The sequence below is a fragment of the Electrophorus electricus genome, chromosome 14, assembly GCF_041902795.1.
Source record: "Electrophorus electricus isolate QZ-2024a chromosome 14, ASM4190279v1, whole genome shotgun sequence".
Classification (NCBI taxonomy): domain Eukaryota; kingdom Metazoa; phylum Chordata; class Actinopteri; order Gymnotiformes; family Gymnotidae; genus Electrophorus; species Electrophorus electricus.
Window position 1 is genome coordinate 7,178,558 of NC_137510.1, and position 19,460 is coordinate 7,198,017.

General features: G+C 39.1%; 1 protein-coding gene across 10 annotated transcripts in view; it reads left to right on the top strand.

Moving 5' to 3' along the window:
• obscnb (obscurin, cytoskeletal calmodulin and titin-interacting RhoGEF b) overlaps positions 1-19,460 on the top strand; it is a 98,763-nt gene that overhangs the window by 24,383 nt on the left and 54,920 nt on the right. For 8 of the 10 annotated variants that reach the window (XM_081695858.1, XM_081695857.1, XM_081695860.1 and 5 more), the window contains exons 24-45: positions 44-197; positions 407-568; positions 1,071-1,175; positions 1,310-1,576; positions 1,917-2,186; positions 2,659-2,925; positions 3,699-3,965; positions 4,086-4,352; positions 4,670-4,939; positions 7,463-7,732; positions 8,054-8,320; positions 12,472-12,738; positions 12,889-13,155; positions 13,518-13,784; positions 14,145-14,411; positions 15,164-15,460; positions 15,824-16,090; positions 16,454-16,720; positions 17,087-17,353; positions 17,716-17,982; positions 18,346-18,612; positions 18,979-19,245. In XM_081695858.1, coding sequence (XP_081551984.1) covers positions 44-197; positions 407-568; positions 1,071-1,175; positions 1,310-1,576; positions 1,917-2,186; positions 2,659-2,925; positions 3,699-3,965; positions 4,086-4,352; positions 4,670-4,939; positions 7,463-7,732; positions 8,054-8,320; positions 12,472-12,738; positions 12,889-13,155; positions 13,518-13,784; positions 14,145-14,411; positions 15,164-15,460; positions 15,824-16,090; positions 16,454-16,720; positions 17,087-17,353; positions 17,716-17,982; positions 18,346-18,612; positions 18,979-19,245 — 5,533 coding nt within the window. The remainder of the gene's footprint in view (positions 1-43; positions 198-406; positions 569-1,070; positions 1,176-1,309; positions 1,577-1,916; positions 2,187-2,658; positions 2,926-3,698; positions 3,966-4,085; positions 4,353-4,669; positions 4,940-7,462; positions 7,733-8,053; positions 8,321-12,471; positions 12,739-12,888; positions 13,156-13,517; positions 13,785-14,144; positions 14,412-15,163; positions 15,461-15,823; positions 16,091-16,453; positions 16,721-17,086; positions 17,354-17,715; positions 17,983-18,345; positions 18,613-18,978; positions 19,246-19,460) is intronic. The other 2 variants (XM_081695859.1, XM_081695862.1) reach the window with 2 other exon arrangements.

Here is a 19,460-nt window from a genome sequence, read left to right on the forward strand (position 1 = left end):
TGTTAAGTAGTCTGTATATGTAAGTATGAAATCTGTTTTACAGGATGAGGATGAGTTGAAACCAGGAAAGAAATATGCTATGCATTCCCATGGCCACAAGCGTAGCCTCCTTATACAGAAATGCACTTATGAAGACCAAGGCCAATATGTATGCAAAACACAGGACGACAACACCTCAGCGAAGCTCATGGTTCATGGTGAGACTAATAACTGGTTTATTTTTACTTTAAAAACAACTTAATTGTAACAAGTTGCTATTCCAAATAGCATAAGGTAAGAAAATGGGGAAACATTGGCTACTTGAATCATCAGGCACATCTACAATGTTGTTTTCAGAAACAGTTCAGAGGAAACCAATGTTCATGCTCAGCTTTCTACCAATGTGCTTCTTTTTTGTCTCCCACAGCCAGAGATATTAAGGTCATAAAGCATCTGCAGGACCTGGAGGTAACGGAGAAGGAGAGTGCAGTGTTTGTCTGTGAAGTGTCCCATGAGGAGGTTGTTGGCCAGTGGTATAAGGGTGATGTCAAACTCAATCCTGGTGACAAAATCAAGATGAGACAAGAAGGTCAGTCCAGTTCTCATCAACAACAAATCAATTTTTGAAAATTAAGCATCATTGATACTGTAACGTTGCCCGAGTACCGCAGGGCGAGGAGCAGGATGCACAGACTCTTGTGACGTGGACATACGTTTATTAACATAAAATGAAAACAACAATGGCACTTTCACATAACATAAACAGTGAACATGAGTACGACTACAACTAACATGAACACCATGAACAATGTGAACCTAAACAATGACCGACAATCTGCACACTTTGACAGGGGTTTAAATACACTGACAAAACAGTAACCCGGTGCAGGTGTGTGCAAGCGTGGTTACCAACAAACAAACAAACAAGACCCTCCCACTGCACGTGGCGGGCCAAACCACGTGACTTGTGAGAGGCGAGCGTTCCATGACAGATACTGTATACTCTATGAGGTTCTGGTTAAACAAACATGCAAGGGGATTGCTGTTTTTACCCTTCTGATTCTTTTTTGACACATCACATTATTTCACAGGAAGAGCATATGTTCTTCTCTTCAAATCTGTGAAGGCTGAAGATGCAGGTGAAATTAAGTTTAAGGCTGAGACAGCATCATCAACTGCTATGCTAAAGGTTAAAGGTTGGTTTAAAGTGTGCACAGTGTCGGACTGTTGCGTGAATTTCATATATACATGTTATAACTAATGGACTATATTACTGTCTAACAAGTAATTTGTGGTGTTAGATTTTCTAAGGCCTTTATAATTATTACAGAGCTACCAGTGAGATTTGTAAAGAAACTGAGAGACAAAATTGCCATGTACAGACACCGTGGACACTTAGAGTGTCAGGTGTCTCAAGCTAGTGCCAAGGTTACATGGTATAAGAACAAAAAGGAAATCAAGCCCAGCAAAAAACATGACATATCCAGTGAGGATGTCTACCGTAAACTCACCATCAATGACGTGGACTCTGATGATGAGGCTACATACACATGTGATGCCACTGATGACAAGACCTCATGTCAACTGCTTGTGGAGGGTAAATACAAGATATTTTTATAATTAATAGGGAAAAATTTTAACAGTAAGCCAGAGTTGGATGAAAATGTTATTTACCCATTTATAGTTGTTTTTGTCATATGTTACATTTGTCTTTCTGAATTAAATATTGTGAAGTTTTATGTGTTTTCATATATTAATATCAATTCTTCTATTTGAGAGTACATTTGAGAGTATGTAACTACTGCATCTGCTTAAGAGTAACAAATCCTGATTATATGAAAGTATACTGATCCTTTGTCCTTGAGATTATGTATGTAACACTTTTGACAAGTTTGGTGACTGTTAACATAGCACTGTATTGTCATGGTGACCTCCAGAGCAGGCCATCAGCATTGTGAAGGAGCTTAGTGCAGTGGAGGTGACAGAACCATTTGCAGCTCACTTTGAGGTGGAAATCAGTGTGGAAACAGTCAAGCCAGTGAAATGGAGCCTGAATGGAGAATATCTTAAGGAGAGCAGTGACATTGAAATGGAGAAGAAAGGAACAATGCATCGGCTTACGTTCAAGAAAACCAAGTCCTCCATGTCAGGCACTATGCAGTTCACTGCTGGAAAAAGCAAATCTACTGCACAGCTCACTGTGAAAGGTTGGGTAAGCTTCTCTGGTTACAGTAGCAAAACAAGCACTTTTGGGATAGGCATTTTAACAAGCCTAACTTGTTATGGATAATTTTTTAAATAATAACATCAGTGACATGGCTTCTTAACTTTGGGGATTTACATTTACTGTGCTCTGATTTGTCACTTACTGTTACTTAGCTCTTACAAAGTGTCTGACGGGATTGCTTTGAAATTGGACACAGAAGATACATTTGATACCTTTCTTGTTCATTTCAGTGACAAAGGTTACTGTATGATTAAAAACATTTTTTTAAATATTTTTGATATTTGCTTCTAATGTTGTATTCCTTAAAATCTAGCCACAGGGCACATCATCTATATCCATTTGTCATATGCAATTAATAATTTGTTCCTCAGAGCTAGAAAAAACAAATCTAATCCGGAGAAGAGCATCTGCTAAATGCCGTAATGTAAAACTCTTTATCAATTACTCCACAGAACGTCCCATCGAGGTGGTAGAACCTCTCAAAGATCTGACTGGCAAGGAGAAGGCCTCAGTGAGGCTGACATGTAAACTGTCAGCTATTCCTAAAGAAGTGTCTTGGTTTAAGGGTCAGACTGCCTTGAAAGGTTCTTGCAAGTACATCATGAAGCAAAACTCTTCTGAAGTGCAGCTGACAATTCAGGCATTGGATGCAGATGATGCTGGAGTGTATCGCTGCCAGGTCGGGAGCTGTGAAAGCAAGGCCAAGCTCACTATTGAAGGTACAGGTGATTTAGAATGTCTTAGAATGATTGACTAAGCCATGAAGATATTTGTAGGTGATATCTGTCAGTTTTAGGTAAGAGCAGAAGGTGCAAGATGTGGGTTTGGGGGTCGGTCAAAACTGGGTCAAAGTGGGTCAAAATGTGATGTTTCAGTCTTTGTGCAATTAGTTTTATGTTCCAAAGATTTGTTTCAACACAACAAATGATTTAATTTACTTTAACAAACTGATTTTTTAATGTTGTAGCAGACGTGCAGCATAAAGGTTGGTGAGGCAAGTCACAAGTGTGGTTTAACATCTTTATTAGCTAAAATGTAAACATCATCATCAGAATACAAAGCAGAGGGTGGCAAAGAGAAATAAGCAGTGAGAGGCATTTAATAACCATAATCAAATAATAGAATAGGAAAATAGACAGGAATTTTTAGACCTGACGAACTTGGAAATCACTACATGAACATGACACAGAAACAATGTTGCCAAGAGTGAAAGAAACACAAGGGGTGTAAATGCTAATGAGGGCTAAACAAGAAGTGAGAATCATTAGTGATATGGAGAACAGAACATGGAACAGGGCAAAGATACAGGAACTGCAGTGCTAAAGGGGGGAACTGGGACAGGATCACATGTTTGTACTTCGATCAGTTTCTATTTTTCACTTCCATGCTACTTTGCAGTGGTGCTAAGTAAAATAATAAAACATCTATATTGATCAATATTGATTTAATTGATACATCAGATGCTACATATTCTCTGAATTTTAATCCACAGTGCGTAAAGTTCAGATCACCAAACCCCTGGTAGACGTGGAGGTTGAGGAGGGTAGTGATGCAGCATTTACCTGTGAGGTGAACTATGCTGATGAGGAAGCTCAGTGGTTCCTCAATGCCAAGCCACTCTTCAGCAATGAAGTTAATGTCATCCAGCATGTGGGCAAGATATATTCTCTCACCTTGAAGAACTTGACACCACATGATGGAGGGATAATCACCTTCAGAGTTAGAGAAGAGAAGGAGACTGTCTGCCTGAAAGTGAAAGGTAGATGGCTTGAGATTCTATTAATCTGTAATAATAAAAGGAGACATTATTGGCTGACATTCCATCTTGCGCTTGTTTCATGTTTGTTTCATCTTTTAATTTTGATTGGCTGAAATGTAGAAAAGAAGGCTATTTTCCTTAAGATGCTGGATGATGTAATTGGAGAAGAAAAGGGCACAGTAACCCTGAATTGTGAAGCCTCAAAGCCCATGGTGTCTCCTATTTGGCGGAAAGATGGTACAGTCCTCTCTGTAGGCAAAAAGTATGAAGTCCTACATGATGGCAGAATTCTGGGTCTGACTATCCATGACATCACGAAGGCGGATGCAGGACAGTACAGCTGTGATCTTGGCACAGACCTTACAAAGTCTACAGTTACTGTAAGAGGTATGATGGAAGGAAGATAAAATATAATAAAATTATAAAATTAATATATAAAAATTCAAAGTACTTCATAACCAGATCACAAATACTCTATATTCCTTTAATTTTGGCTGACTGGACTGCTGGTAATATGAAATTGTATTTCATATTACATGCATTTGAAAATTACATTAGATTTGCCTACATATGTTGCTAAATGTTAGTCATTTTTTCATTTATATGACTAATAATAATTACTTTTTGTTATGCATGTCACTTTGTGTTGGAAAACACCAGGTGAATTGTTCATTTACATATATGCTATTTACTATTAAACACAGACATCAGCATTGGTATCACCAAGCGCCTGAAATCAGTGGAGGCTAAGGCAGGCGAGAGCTGCATGTTTGAGTGTATCCTGTCCCGAGAAAGTTCAGATGCATGTTCCTGGACCTTGAAAGGCCAACTTGTAACTAGTGGAGGACGTTTCCAGATCAGCAGCAAAGGCCGCAAGTATACTCTGACCATCAAAGGAGTTACTGCATCTGACTCTGGGGAGGTTGTCTTCATGTTGAAGGACTTGAAGTCTAGGGCAACACTGTCTGTTGAAGGTGAGATATTTGGATTAGCTACCTGAGGCATGCGTTCTGTGATGCAAACTCTTTCTACACTGCAGATTTAAAATCTACTGTCGTGACATGGCTAAGATCTCACAAAAATGTTCACATGAGACAGGTTACACTAAAAGTTATATACAACAAAGATCCATTTGGTATGCCATATTGACAGATATGAAGATATTATGATTATAATTTTTGACACACTCAAATTGTTTCCATTAACATTATATGGATGAGACATTACAAAGAATACCAAGGTGGAAATTAGGTGTGATTTTCTGGGCACTGATATACATATATATAACTTTTTTTAATGGAAATTATCATTATGTAATGAACTGTATATATGGCTTATTATCTCAGTATTGAAGCAATAGAAAGCACCAAACATTTTATTAATGATTTAATACTTAACTCATGAAATTTGCCAGTTCGATACGTGATTATTTCTCATCTACCAAATATTAGAATATCACTCTTGACTCAACGATGTAATAACTAAGGTATTTTAGTGAGTAATGGCAAAACAATTACATGACCACATGTGGCCAAACTTGCAATGGTGATAGCGAAAGGCTCCTACTCTTATGTTTTCATATAATTGTTTTGGAATTATGGGACATTTCTGAGAAATAGATATCCAAATTCAGCCTTTATGAAATGAATACATTAATTCATCTATAGGTAATATGATTTTAAAATGGATTTAAAAAGGTACAGTGAAATCTGTTCAAACTTACTCTGCTAATACTCAAGGTACACTACTTATGTGGTATTATGGGAAATTTCTGACAAATAGATAACTATACTGTCTCCAAGCCCCATTAACAACCTTAGGAATTTAATATGGATTTATGAAAAAATGGTACAGTGGAATCTGTTTGTCACAGTATGCTCACTTCCCACTGATCATGTAATAGAGCCCGCCACGTTCAGTTGGAGTATACTGTTGATGGTGTTCTATGTGACTGCCTTGTTTGCTGACATACCCCCTTGTGCACACACCTGCACCTTCTTCTTTGTTTCATCTATGGTTGCATGGTTGTAAAATGCTGTTGGTCATTGTTCAGGTTCATGTTCATGTTAGTTGTTAGCACATAATGTAAGTTCTTGTACCTGTTGTTGTTTATCATTCGTACCACGCCGTACTGCTTGTTATGAGTGCCATTTTGTTTATTGTTCTTGTCTTGCGTGAAAAAATGTCTGTCTACATCAAGAGAGGTCTGTGTGTCCTGCTACTTGCTCTGTGGCACTCGGGCCATCATACTGTCCAAACAGTGTGGTAGTGGAACCGTTTTGACATTATGGAAAATTTCTGAGGAATAGATTCAGCCTATACGAAATGCATACATATTTGCCTAAAGGTAGTACAAATTTAATATGGGTTTATAAAAAATTGTACAGTGAAATAAGCCCAGATTTACTCTGCTAATAGCCAAGGAATCCTACTCTTATGTGGTATGGAATTTTCTTGGCATTATGGGAAATTTCTGAGAAATAGATATCTAAATTCAGCCAAATTCAGTGAAATCTGTCCAAACTTACAAGCACAGGCTCCTACTCTAATGTGGTGGTGGAATTGTTTTGGCTGTATGGGAAATTTCTGAGAAACAGATATCCTAATTCAGTCTATACAATATTCATATTTGCCTAAAGATAGTCCGCCTTTAATATGGATTTATGAAGGTACAGTGAGATCTTTCCAAACCTACTGTGCTGATAGCCAAGGTACACTACTCTTATGTGGTAGTGAAACTTTAGCATTATGGGAATTTTCTGAGAAATAGATAACCATACTGTCTCCAAGCCCATTAAAGACATTACCATTTTAATATGGATTTATGAAAAAATGGTATAGTAGAAACTCAAAATTTGCACTGGTGATAGGCAAAGGTTATACATTTACTAAAACATTGTACTTCATTGTCTTAGAATGAAGTTTGTAAACCAAAGTATCAAACCCTTGGATGGGTGGAGCAATTGGATAATCAACTTAATTCTTTCCTATTTTCTAGAAGTTACAAGCTTACTGACCCTCTATATATACAATTTGTTTACAATATACATGAGATATGCAACATACAAATGAATTGATCAAGATGAATAATGCAAATTAGTAATGAAGAGGTAATGAGCAGAATAATGAAACAATGGACACTTATCAAATAATAGAAGCAAACATACAATTTGAAGATTATATTAAAATAGCCATGCGTTATTGGAGTTTTTTGTTTGAGGTATAAGTATAACCAAGTTGGTAAGAGCTTCCTGCATTCCAGTCAGTGGGTTTTATGACACCTAAGAAGAGGGGGAAGGGTCAGAAAGCCAGACCAGTGTGATGATATCAGTTGGGCTGTTTATAGCCATGTTCCTCAGCATCATCGCCAGAGGGGTCCTGATTCCTGTCTGTGGATCAGGGGTGAGATTAAGCCCACCCTGACCAGGTCAGAGTTTCATCAGAGGTATAATTTGTAGTCTATCTTCACTAGAGTATGCTGTTTTGTCTCACTTCAGGTGAAGCCCCCGTCATCTCCAAAGAGCTCCAAAGGGTTAGTGCTGCTCTTGGAGAAGATGCTACCTTTTTCTGTGAGCTCTCTCAAACTGGCCTGGAGACCAGCTGGTCTAAGGATGGAAAATACATCCAGAAGAGCCAAAAGTATGAGGTCTTTCAGGATAATAAAGTTGTGAAGCTTATTGTCCACAGTGTCACTGCTAAGGATTCTGGAGAATACTGCTGTGAAGTCACTGGAGGGCTCATGTCAAAGGCTAGACTGGAGATCAAAGGTTATTCTCAAGCTTCTTGCATATGCTTTGTCTCTTCTTTTTAATTTTTAAAGTTTCAGTTCATTACATTGTTATCAGTAAGCTTATTTGTTTAGTAGATGTGTTTGTTAGATTATTTTTACTTAAATTCTAATAACGTCATTAGTTTTGCTTTATCTTGGTAAAATAAGTATTTTCTGTATTTCAAATTTCTCAAATATTCAAAGTGAATTCCAAAGGCATCGTGACATCAGCATTTTTAATTACCAAAAAAAAAAGTTCTTACAATTGATATGAGGGAAAAAGCCCATATGAATAAATGAATGTACTCTGCCTTTTTAGAGCCAGTGAACAAGTTCACTCATGAGCTCAAGGATACTATGGCAGAAGAGAAGGGTACTGTCAATTTTGAATGTGAAACAGCCCAACCTGCTGCCAGAGTCACTTGGCTGAAAGGTACAAAGGAGATCAACGCTGGAGGAAAGTACCAGATGACACAAAAAGGATCCATCCTCATTCTCACAGTGAAGGACTTGGAGAAGGGTGATGATAATGCATACTCCTGTGATATAGGGACTGCCAAGAGCACTGCACAGTTGACTGTACAAGGTAAGAGTCCAAGCAGCCTAGGAATGTCATTAGAATGTCATGCCCTCAGCATTCGGCAGCATCCCATGGACTCCCCTGGAGCAGGGATGCACAAACTTCTCCCGACACAGACAGACATTTATTTAGACAAAACATGAACAAGAAACAATATAGCACTCACACATAATCACTGCAGCATGATATAAACGATGATAGATTAGCATGAACTGTGAGCACGAATACTAACACCTACCATGACCATTGTACACAGTGTACACATTGTACATCATTGTACATGCTACACAACACAGGTGTATAAATACAGACATAAGTGGTATGAACTACTTGGTTCAGATGTGAGACAAGGAGGCATGGTAACAAACAAGAAAGCATTCACCAAGAAAACAGTCAACAGTAAACTCCCAGTGCACGTGGCAGGTCATAACACGTGATAAGTGGTAAGTGGAGTGTACCATTACAGTTAATTCCTCAAGGGCGTGGCTGCTGGCACATCCACCATCGGGACAGCGAACCCCAGGCCCCCATAGCACAGCAAAGCCTGGTGCCCACAAAGCACAAGGTGGGCTAGGAGCCACCACCAAGGGAGGTCTCTCAGCAATGAGGGGGAAAGACGGAGCCAGTGCCTCTCCCAGAACAGTCTGGTAATCTTCCATAGCGGGACCAGTGGGACCAAAGGTACAGCGACAAACAGCTTTAGCAGCTTTCTTGACAGACCCGGAAGCATGGCAGTGACTAGTGACAGCAGCAGCCTTGACGGGGCTGGAAGTGCAGTGGTGACTAGTGGTGGAGCATCTTCAAAAGGACAGATGAATCACTGCAGTGATACGCAACAGTAGCAACCTTGCCAGGACCCAGCTGATACATACAACACAGCACACCCACAGAGACAGTGGGTGCACACAAAGACAAACGAGGTAGTACGCCCCCAGACACAGTAGGTGTACATACAAAAGTGCCTACTGGGAGTGCAGACACTGGAGGAATGTCCCAGGCCCTGCAGGACTTGGCGAGGGGCACGTCTGCCCTGGGTCCTGGTCAGGAGGGACTTCTGTCCACACATCGCAAGCTGCCCAGGGAGAGCCCATCTTGAAGGCAAAGCCCTTGAGGCAGTCCACCTGGGCTTTGGGAGGATCTGCCATGTACTAACAGCCCACACCTGGAAGAGAAAGAGAAAAGATGATGGTAGTACCAGCAGGAAACCCAGCCGGGCCCACTAGACCACCCATACAGTGGTCCCAGAGGAGCCAGAGCGTCGGTATCCTGTGGTGGTCAGTCATTCTGTGATGGCCCGACTGCCACAGGGGCTGTTGTGTTTACTCAAAACACAAACGATAAACAATATGGCACTCACACATAACAATCAGTGCAGCGTGAGATGAACAATGAATGATAGCGAGTATAAAAGCATAAACACAAACAGGAACAGTGAGCATAAACTATGGAGCATGAATACCAACACTAAAATCCACAATGACCAACATGCTACACAACACTGGTATAAATACAGGCATAAAAGATATGAAAAACAAGGTTCAGTTGTGTGACAACAATGAGGCGTGGTAACAAATAAGGGGGCAGTCACCAAGAGAACAGTCAACAGTAAACTCCCACTGCACGTGGTGGGTTATACCATGTGATTAGTGGGAAGGGGAGTGTAAGATCACAACCTGCAAGTGTCTCTACCTCTTGAGACTGACACAAAACAAACTCTGTAGCATTTTTTAAAAAGATCACATTACATAAAGAAAAGACAGAAAGCCATTTTTTGACTACAGAAAGGGGAAGGTTTTCAAATGTCAGCTCTTACTCAAATATACTAGACAACAGTTTATTTCTTTGATGGACTGCCATTGTACAAATGTATTTTGTTGTTCTCTGTGACACAGAATGTTGCTATTGCTATTGCTGTCAACTTGCTGATATACTAAAAGAAGGAACAAAAAACAAACAAAAACAAGCAAACTGATTGTTTATTTCAGCTGTTTACCATTACTCTTAGTGTGATTGGTGCATGGTACTGTGTTTGGTGATTATAGCCCTCATAAACATGGATTTGACACAGACAGACAGGGTGCTTGCTGCAGGCCTTTGCTAGAGCCATTAGAACAACCCAGAGAGTGGAGCAACCTCTTAGTGCATTCATCTGCTTAGTGTTTGTGCTTATTCTTCCTCCATTGTGGGGTTTTCAAAGAATGACAAGATAATTTCCAGGGAGGAGCAGCTGGCTCTTCCATAGACGTTTCCAGAGTGGTTAAAGCCCATTTCAGCCAGTGGCAAGTTCTGACTGGGTCATGACAGGGTCATTCTCTTTTGTCTAAGATGACAGGGCACATCCTAAACTTAGAAAGAAGCAGGAGTGGCTAAATATAGTGGAATTTGACTGCCAGCTATAAAGGCTTTGCATTTGTGCTAGTCCAACATGAGGAAGAAGTGAAATGTTGCATTGCTAAGAATGAGAATGCTGAGAATGTTGTCATTTTTTGTAAGCTTTGCACTGTACCAGGCTTCTCTTCAAAATACTGATGCAAACCTTTTGAATGGTAAGCTGGAGGAAGGTTGGGTTGGGCTTTTGGAAGAATGTGTGGTGGAATGTATACTCAGCAAAAGCCACAAGAGGGCAGCCTCTTTCTGTGGACAAGATTACTGACAACTTTTGGCACTGTGGCACTGTAGTGGCCTGCCATGCTATGAAGCATTTCATGAAGGGTGTCACTTTGCGGAGCGTATGGTCTGAACATTTGCTTTGTGACAACAACTGTTGTAAAAAAAAGAGCTATATACATTTGCAGTGCTGCTTCATCACTCATCACAAATGTTTAGTTTTGTATGGTGCACATTTGAAAATGTGGAGCCAATTGCTTTTAGTCACCTCAGAGACAAAACAAACTACTTTTATTAATGAGACCTTTGCTTTGTCATAGCTCATTTGATGAGGGGAATGCTTATTTGTGCTTAGGATCTTTTCTCATCCTTGTAACTTTTTAGCAGGAACAGAGAGAACTAATCGTCTATGAATTCTCATAGTACCAGCCTTTGAGAATTATTGAGCTGATTTAACACTACAGTATTGGGCAGACACATACCAAATAATTTTGTAGACTTTATCAGATGTTCTTAGATGCCTAATGAAAAACAACTCTCAGCCTCTAACAGGCTCTAGCAAGTTATGATTATTAGACTGTGATAGAATCTGGTGTATACCTAATAAATGTAGTTACTGTACAGTTATAGTAGGGTGTGCCTTGCTGCATTGTTCTAGTAGATCACAGTAACAGAGTCTTGTTTGAGAGACAGACAAGCTACTGATCAAAAAACAAATCAAGTGTGGTTATTGTGGAGGACTTGCTGAATGTTTATGTCTCCTCTAACCAAAACACTTTTATTATTAACTGGTGTATGGCTCATGGATATGTCCTCTTTGTGGGACTCATGTGCTCTTCATTACAGGATTCACTGTAAAGGAAATGACTACTGCCTTGTCTATATGGATTGTTTTTTTCTATTGCTTGGTATTTAAGTAGTTGAATTTCAATGACAAGAGTGCTATCTAGAGGTGTAAAGGTTGCATAAACTCTTTACACATATAAACATTAAAACTGTGCTTTGAAACTGAAGCACACCCTATTAAGTCTGTTAAGGTGAATGGCAATGCCATATAAAAGTCTCAGTGTTAATGTCTTTAGATGATGAACATTTTTAAAAGTTGCTTGTCATACATTTGTTAGAATTTTTGTCATAATTAATGTCTTATTTTTACCCAGACCTTTGTATAAAATGTCTTGTATTGTGTATGCTGGAGTAGCACACATATTTAGAAGGCTTGTTTGTCATGTGCGCAGTTTACGTTTCTGTTTATTTCAGTGGTTTCCAGGTAGTACGTTTTGTCAGAAATGTCAGAAAGCACTAATGCTTTTGCAGTGAAAGATTTTCTTCTTAACTATTACAAATGGTCAAGGCTTGGTTTCCTGAAAGCAATGCATGCTATTACTGTTCAATATCAGTCAAAGCGCTCTAGGAGTCTCTGAACTTTACAGTACTTAGGAACCAGACTCAGTTTAAAATCTAGATTCTAGATACAGAAAAATGTCTTTTACTTTGGACATCAGATAGGTTGAAGTTTTGTAATGAAGTAGTGCCTATTTATTCTCCAGTGGTGCCTGCCAGATTCATACAACATCTGAAGAATCAAGAAGCTATGGAAGGTGACAAATTCTTGCTTCAGTGTGAGCTCTCAAAACCGGGCCCTGAAGTACTGTGGAAAAAGGGAATAGAAAATCTGAGATCAGGAGGGAAATATGAAATAACACACAGGGACACCACATTCCAACTGCAAGTCAAAGATATAGTGCCTGAAGACAGTGCAGAGTACTCTTGTGAGTGTGGAGACCAGAGGACCACAGCATCTGTAATTGTCAAGGGTATGGATGCCACATTCAGTCATTGGTGCTTTACTGAATTGTCATTCAAGTTATAGGTACCACACTGTGAGTTCTTGTTTTGTGACTTAGATCTTGTTGTTTAATCTTGACACAAATATGGTTTTATAACCTCAACTAACTGTTCCTCAGCTATGCCAGTCATTTTCAAGCAAAAGCTTCTGGATCAGGAGTGTGATGAGGGCAGCAATGTTACACTGCATTGTGAACTCTCTAAACCTGGAGTCCCTGTGGAGTGGAGGAAGGGAACACAGGTGATCCAGCCTGGAGGAAAATACCTCATCAAGCAGACTGGAGCTGCTCTGGAGCTGAAAATCACTGATGTTAAAACTGAAGATGCTGGGCAGTACACATGCATGTGTGGAGACCAGAAGACCACAGCAAACATGAAGATCAAAGGTATGAAACTTTCTTGAACCTTTAATTCTTTTTTTTTACATTAAGTACTCTTTTCTTGCTATCTTTATCATTCATTATCCTTGTTCAGAAACTGTATGACTGAATGTGTATACACATTTTCAGTGGCCAAATATTAAACATTTTGCTCTGATGGTGGGATGGTAGAGTTACATGTCTTATCTCTTGTTTTCCATTAAAGCTTTTTGTGGTTTGTTGTAAATATCTGTTGGTCTAGGAGACCTAAAGTACTGCAGACTTGACCTTAATTTTTTAGAGTGTTTATCTTTTTCAAATGATCTTCATTGTCTTTTCATAATATGGCACCATATTAGAATGATCTTTGACCACTTCTTGTTCTTCAGCTTTGCCAGCTATATTCAAGCATGAGCTGCAGAACCAGGAGTGTGATGAGGGCAGCAATGTTATGCTGCATTGTGAACTCTCTAAACCTGGAGTCCCTGTGGAGTGGAGGAAGGGAACACAGGTGATCCAGCCTGGAGGAAAATACCTCATCAAGCAGACTGGAGCTGCTCTGGAGCTGAAAATCACTGATGTTAAAACTGAAGATGCTGGGCAGTACACATGCAAGTGTGGAGACCAGAAGACCACAGCAAACATGAAGATCAAAGGTATGAAACTTTCTTGAACCTTTAAAATTTTTTTTTTACATTAAGTATTCTTTTCTTGCTATCTTTATCATTCATTATCCTTGTTCACAAACTGTATGACTGAATGTGTATACACATTGACAGTGGCCAAATATTAAACATTTTGTTCTGATAGTGGGATGGTAGAGTTACATATCTTATCTCTTGTTTTCCATTAAAGCTTTTTGTGGTTTGTTGTAAACATCTGTTGTTCTTGGAGCGCTATAGTACTGCAGACTTGACCTTGATTTTTTAGTGTTTAACTTTTCTAATGATCTTCATCGTGTTTTCATAAAATGGCACCATATTAGAAGGATCATTGAACCACTTCTTGTTCTTCAGCTTTGCCCGTGATATTCAAGCGTGAGTTGCAGAACCAGGAGTGTGATGAAGGCAGCAGTGTTACTCTGCTCTGTGAAATCTCTAAACCTGGAGTCCCTGTGGAGTGGAGGAAGGGAACACAGGTGATCCAACCTGGAGGAAAATACCTCATCAAGCAGACTGGAGCTGCTCTGGAGCTGAAAATCACTGATGTTAAAACTGAAGACGCTGGTCAGTACACATGCATGTGTGGAGATCAGAAGACCACAGCAAACATGAAGATTAAGGGTAGGAACCATTAAACTATCTTTTTTTCTGATCTGATCGACTACTCATTTTGATATAGAATACTTACCTGAGAAAAACTTTGCCAAGACATTTTAATCAGTACTTCCGTATTATCTTGTTGTTTGATCATCAAGCCTGTGAGAAATGAGAAGCCTTCAGCAGTTATGCTGCTGATAACATTAGTACAAAGATACATCTAATGTACTTTTCATGCAGCTAAACTACAAGGGCTTGATAATTTGATAAATGGTTGTGTCAAGTGTATTTAAGCGGGGAAAATACAAAATGTATAACTATGAGGACTGGACAACACTTTAGACAAAATGTGTGGGGAGACAACAGTGGAATTACATTTAGAATTACTATCATTGCTAGCACTCTATGTTCTATATATTCAATTTGATTTATTAGTGCTTGAGCAAAAGGACATCTAAAGAAACTAAATCATGTTATGTTCTGTTTTTAAGGTTTTTCTTTCACATTTGACTATTACATGAATAAAGACCAAAGCATCTATTGTATATGACCTTTAGCAATGGCCAAATATAACACATTTTACCCTGATGCTTGATTTGCAGTTATACTTCCTATCTCTTGTTTTCCTTTAAACATTTTTTGTGGTTTATTGTATGACTGTAAAATTTTGGGTCTTGGAGGCCATTAACACTGCAGACCTGACCTTGATATTTTGGAGAATTTTTCTGGTCTCTAAATGATCTTCACTGTCTTTTCATAACATTGCACCATATTAGATGGATCTTTGATCACTTCTTGTTCCTCAGCTTTGCCAGTGATATTCAAGCTTGAGTTACAGAACCAGGAGTGTGATGAGGGCAGCAGTGTTACTCTGCTCTGTGAAATCTCTAAACCTGGAGTCCCTGTGGAGTGGAGGAAGGGAACACAGGTGATCAAGTCTGGAGGAAAATATCTCATCAAGCAGACTGGAGCTTCTCTGGAGCTGAGGATCACTAATGTTAAACCTGAAGATGATGGCCAGTACACATGCGTGTGTGGAGACCAGAAGACCACAGCAAACATGAAGATCAAAGGTATGAAACTTTCTTGAACCTTTAACATTTTTTTTCTTACATTAAGTACTCTTTTCTTGCTATCTTTATCATTCATTATCCTTGTTCAGATACTGTATGACTGAATGTGTATACACATTGACAGTGGCCAAATATTAAACATTTTGCTCTGATAGTGGGATGGTAGACTTACATATCTTATCTCTTGTTTTCCATTAAAGCTTTTTGTGGTTTGTTGTAAACATCTGTTGTTCTTGGAGCGCTATAGTACTGCAGACTTGACCTTGATTTTTTAGAGTGTTTAACTTTTCTAATGATCTTCATCGTGTTTTCATAAAATGGCACCATATTAGAAGGATCATTGAACCACTTCTTGTTCTTCAGCTTTGCCCGTGATATTCAAGTGTGAGTTGCAGAACCAGGAGTGTGATGAGGGCAGCAGTGTTACTCTGCTCTGTGAAATCTCTAAACCTGGAGTCCCTGTGGAGTGGAGGAAGGGAACACAGGTGATCAAGTCTGGAGGAAAATATCTCATCAAGCAGACTGGAGCTTTTCTGGAGCTGAGGATCACTAATGTTAAACCTGAAGATGATGGCCAGTACACATGCGTGTGTGGAGACCAGAAGACCACAGCAAACATGAAGATCAAAGGTATGAAACTTTCTTGAACCTATAACATTTTTTTTCTTACATTAAGTACTCTTTTCTTGCTATCTTTATCATTCATTATCCTTGTTCAGATACTGTATGACTGAATGTGTATACACATTGACAGTGGCCAAATATTAAACATTTTGCTCTGATAGTGGGATGGTAGACTTACATATCTTATCTCTTGTTTTCCATTAAAGCTTTTTGTGGTTTGTTGTAAACATCTGTTGTTCTTGGAGCGCTATAGTACTGCAGACTTGACCTTGATTTTTTAGAGTGTTTAACTTTTCTAATGATCTTCATCGTGTTTTCATAAAATGGCACCATATTAGAAGGATCATTGAACCACTTCTTGTTCTTCAGCTTTGCCCGTGATATTCAAGCGTGAGTTGCAGAACCAGGAGTGTGATGAGGGCAGCAGTGTTACTCTGCTCTGTGAAATCTCTAAACCTGGAGTCCCTGTGGAGTGGAGGAAGGGAACACAGGTGATCAAGTCTGGAGGAAAATATCTCATCAAGCAGACTGGAGCTTCTCTGGAGCTGAGGATCACTAATGTTAAACCTGAAGATGCTGGCCAGTACACATGCGTGTGTGGAGACCAGAAGACCACAGCAAACATGAAGATCAAGAGTATGAAACTTTCTTGAACCTTTAAATTATTATTTTTTTTTACATTAAGTACTCTTTTCTTGCTATCTTTATCATTCATTATCCTTATTCAGAAACTGTATGACTAAATGTGTATACACATTTTCAGTGGCCAAATATTAAACATTTTGCTCTGATAGTGGGATGGTAGAGTTACATATCTTATCTCTTGTTTTCCATTAAAGCTTTTTGTGGTTTGTTGTAAACATCTGTTGTTCTTGGAGCGCTACAGTACAGCAGACTTGACCTTAATTTTTTAGAGTGTTTATCTTTTCGAAATGATCTTCATTGTCTTTTCATAATATGGCACCATATTAGAACGATCTTTGACCACTTCTTGTTCTTCAGCTTTGCCAGCTATATTCAAGCGTGAGTTGCAGAACCAGGAGTGTGATGAGGGCAGCAATGTTACGCTGCATTGTGAACTCTCTAAACCTGGAGTCCCTGTGGAGTGGAGGAAGGGAACACAGGTGATCCAGCCTGGAGGAAAATACCTCATCAAGCAGACTGGAGCTGCTCTGGAGCTGAAAATCACTGATGTTAAAACTGAAGATGCTGGGCAGTACACATGCATGTGTGGAGACCAGAAGACCACAGCAAACATGAAGATCAAAGGTATGAAACTTTCTTGAACCTTTAATTCTTTTTTTTTACATTAAGTACTCTTTTCTTGCTATCTTTATCATTCATTATCCTTGTTCAGAAACTGTATGACTGAATGTGTATACACATTTTCAGTGGCCAAATATTAAACATTTTGCTCTGATGGTGGGATGGTAGAGTTACATATCTTATCTCTTGTTTTCCATTAAAGCTTTTTGTGGTTTGTTGTAAACATCTGTTGTTCTTGGAGCGCTATAGTACTGCAGACTTGACCTTGATTTTTTAGAGTGTTTAACTTTTCTAATGATCTTCATCGTGTTTTCATAAAATGGCACCATATTAGAAGGATCATTGAACCACTTCTTGTTCTTCAGCTTTGCCTGTGATATTCAAGCGTGAGTTGCAGAACCAGGAGTGTGATGAGGGCAGCAGTGTTACTCTGCTCTGTGAAATCTCTAAACCTGGAGTCCCTGTGGAGTGGAGGAAGGGAACACAGGTGATCAAGTCTGGAGGAAAATATCTCATCAAGCAGACTGGAGCTTTTCTGGAGCTGAGGATCACTAATGTTAAACCTGAAGATGATGGCCAGTACACATGCGTGTGTGGAGACCAGAAGACCACAGCAAACATGAAGATCAAAGGTATGAAACTTTCTTGAACCTATAACATTTTTTTTCTTACATTAAGTACTCTTTTCTTGCTATCTTTATCATTCATTATCCTTGTTCAGATACTGTATGACTGAATGTGTATACACATTGACAGTGGCCAAATATTAAACATTTTGCTCTGATAGTGGGATGGTAGACTTACATATCTTATCTCTTGTTTTCCATTAAAGCTTTTTGTGGTTTGTTGTAAACATCTGTTGTTCTTGGAGCGCTATAGTACTGCAGACTTGACCTTGATTTTTTAGAGTGTTTAACTTTTCTAATGATCTTCATCGTGTTTTCATAAAATGGCACCATATTAGAAGGATCATTGAACCACTTCTTGTTCTTCAGCTTTGCCCGTGATATTCAAGCGTGAGTTGCAGAACCAGGAGTGTGATGAGGGCAGCAGTGTTACTCTGCTCTGTGAAATCTCTAAACCTGGAGTCCCTGTGGAGTGGAGGAAGGGAACACAGGTGATCAAGTCTGGAGGAAAATATCTCATCAAGCAGACTGGAGCTTCTCTGGAGCTGAGGATCACTAATGTTAAACCTGAAGATGCTGGCCAGTACACATGCGTGTGTGGAGACCAGAAGACCACAGCAAACATGAAGATCAAGAGTATGAAACTTTCTTGAACCTTTAAATTATTATTTTTTTTTACATTAAGTACTCTTTTCTTGCTATCTTTATCATTCATTATCCTTATTCAGAAACTGTATGACTAAATGTGTATACACATTTTCAGTGGCCAAATATTAAACATTTTGCTCTGATAGTGGGATGGTAGAGTTACATATCTTATCTCTTGTTTTCCATTAAAGCTTTTTGTGGTTTGTTGTAAACATCTGTTGTTCTTGGAGCGCTACAGTACAGCAGACTTGACCTTAATTTTTTAGAGTGTTTATCTTTTCGAAATGATCTTCATTGTCTTTTCATAATATGGCACCATATTAGAACGATCTTTGACCACTTCTTGTTCTTCAGCTTTGCCAGCTATATTCAAGCGTGAGTTGCAGAACCAGGAGTGTGATGAGGGCAGCAATGTTACGCTGCATTGTGAACTCTCTAAACCTGGAGTCCCTGTGGAGTGGAGGAAGGGAACACAGGTGATCCAGCCTGGAGGAAAATACCTCATCAAGCAGACTGGAGCTGCTCTGGAGCTGAAAATCACTGATGTTAAAACTGAAGATGCTGGGCAGTACACATGCATGTGTGGAGACCAGAAGACCACAGCAAACATGAAGATCAAAGGTATGAAACTTTCTTGAACCTTTAATTCTTTTTTTTTACATTAAGTACTCTTTTCTTGCTATCTTTATCATTCATTATCCTTGTTCAGAAACTGTATGACTGAATGTGTATACACATTTTCAGTGGCCAAATATTAAACATTTTGCTCTGATGGTGGGATGGTAGAGTTACATATCTTATCTCTTGTTTTCCATTAAAGCTTTTTGTGGTTTGTT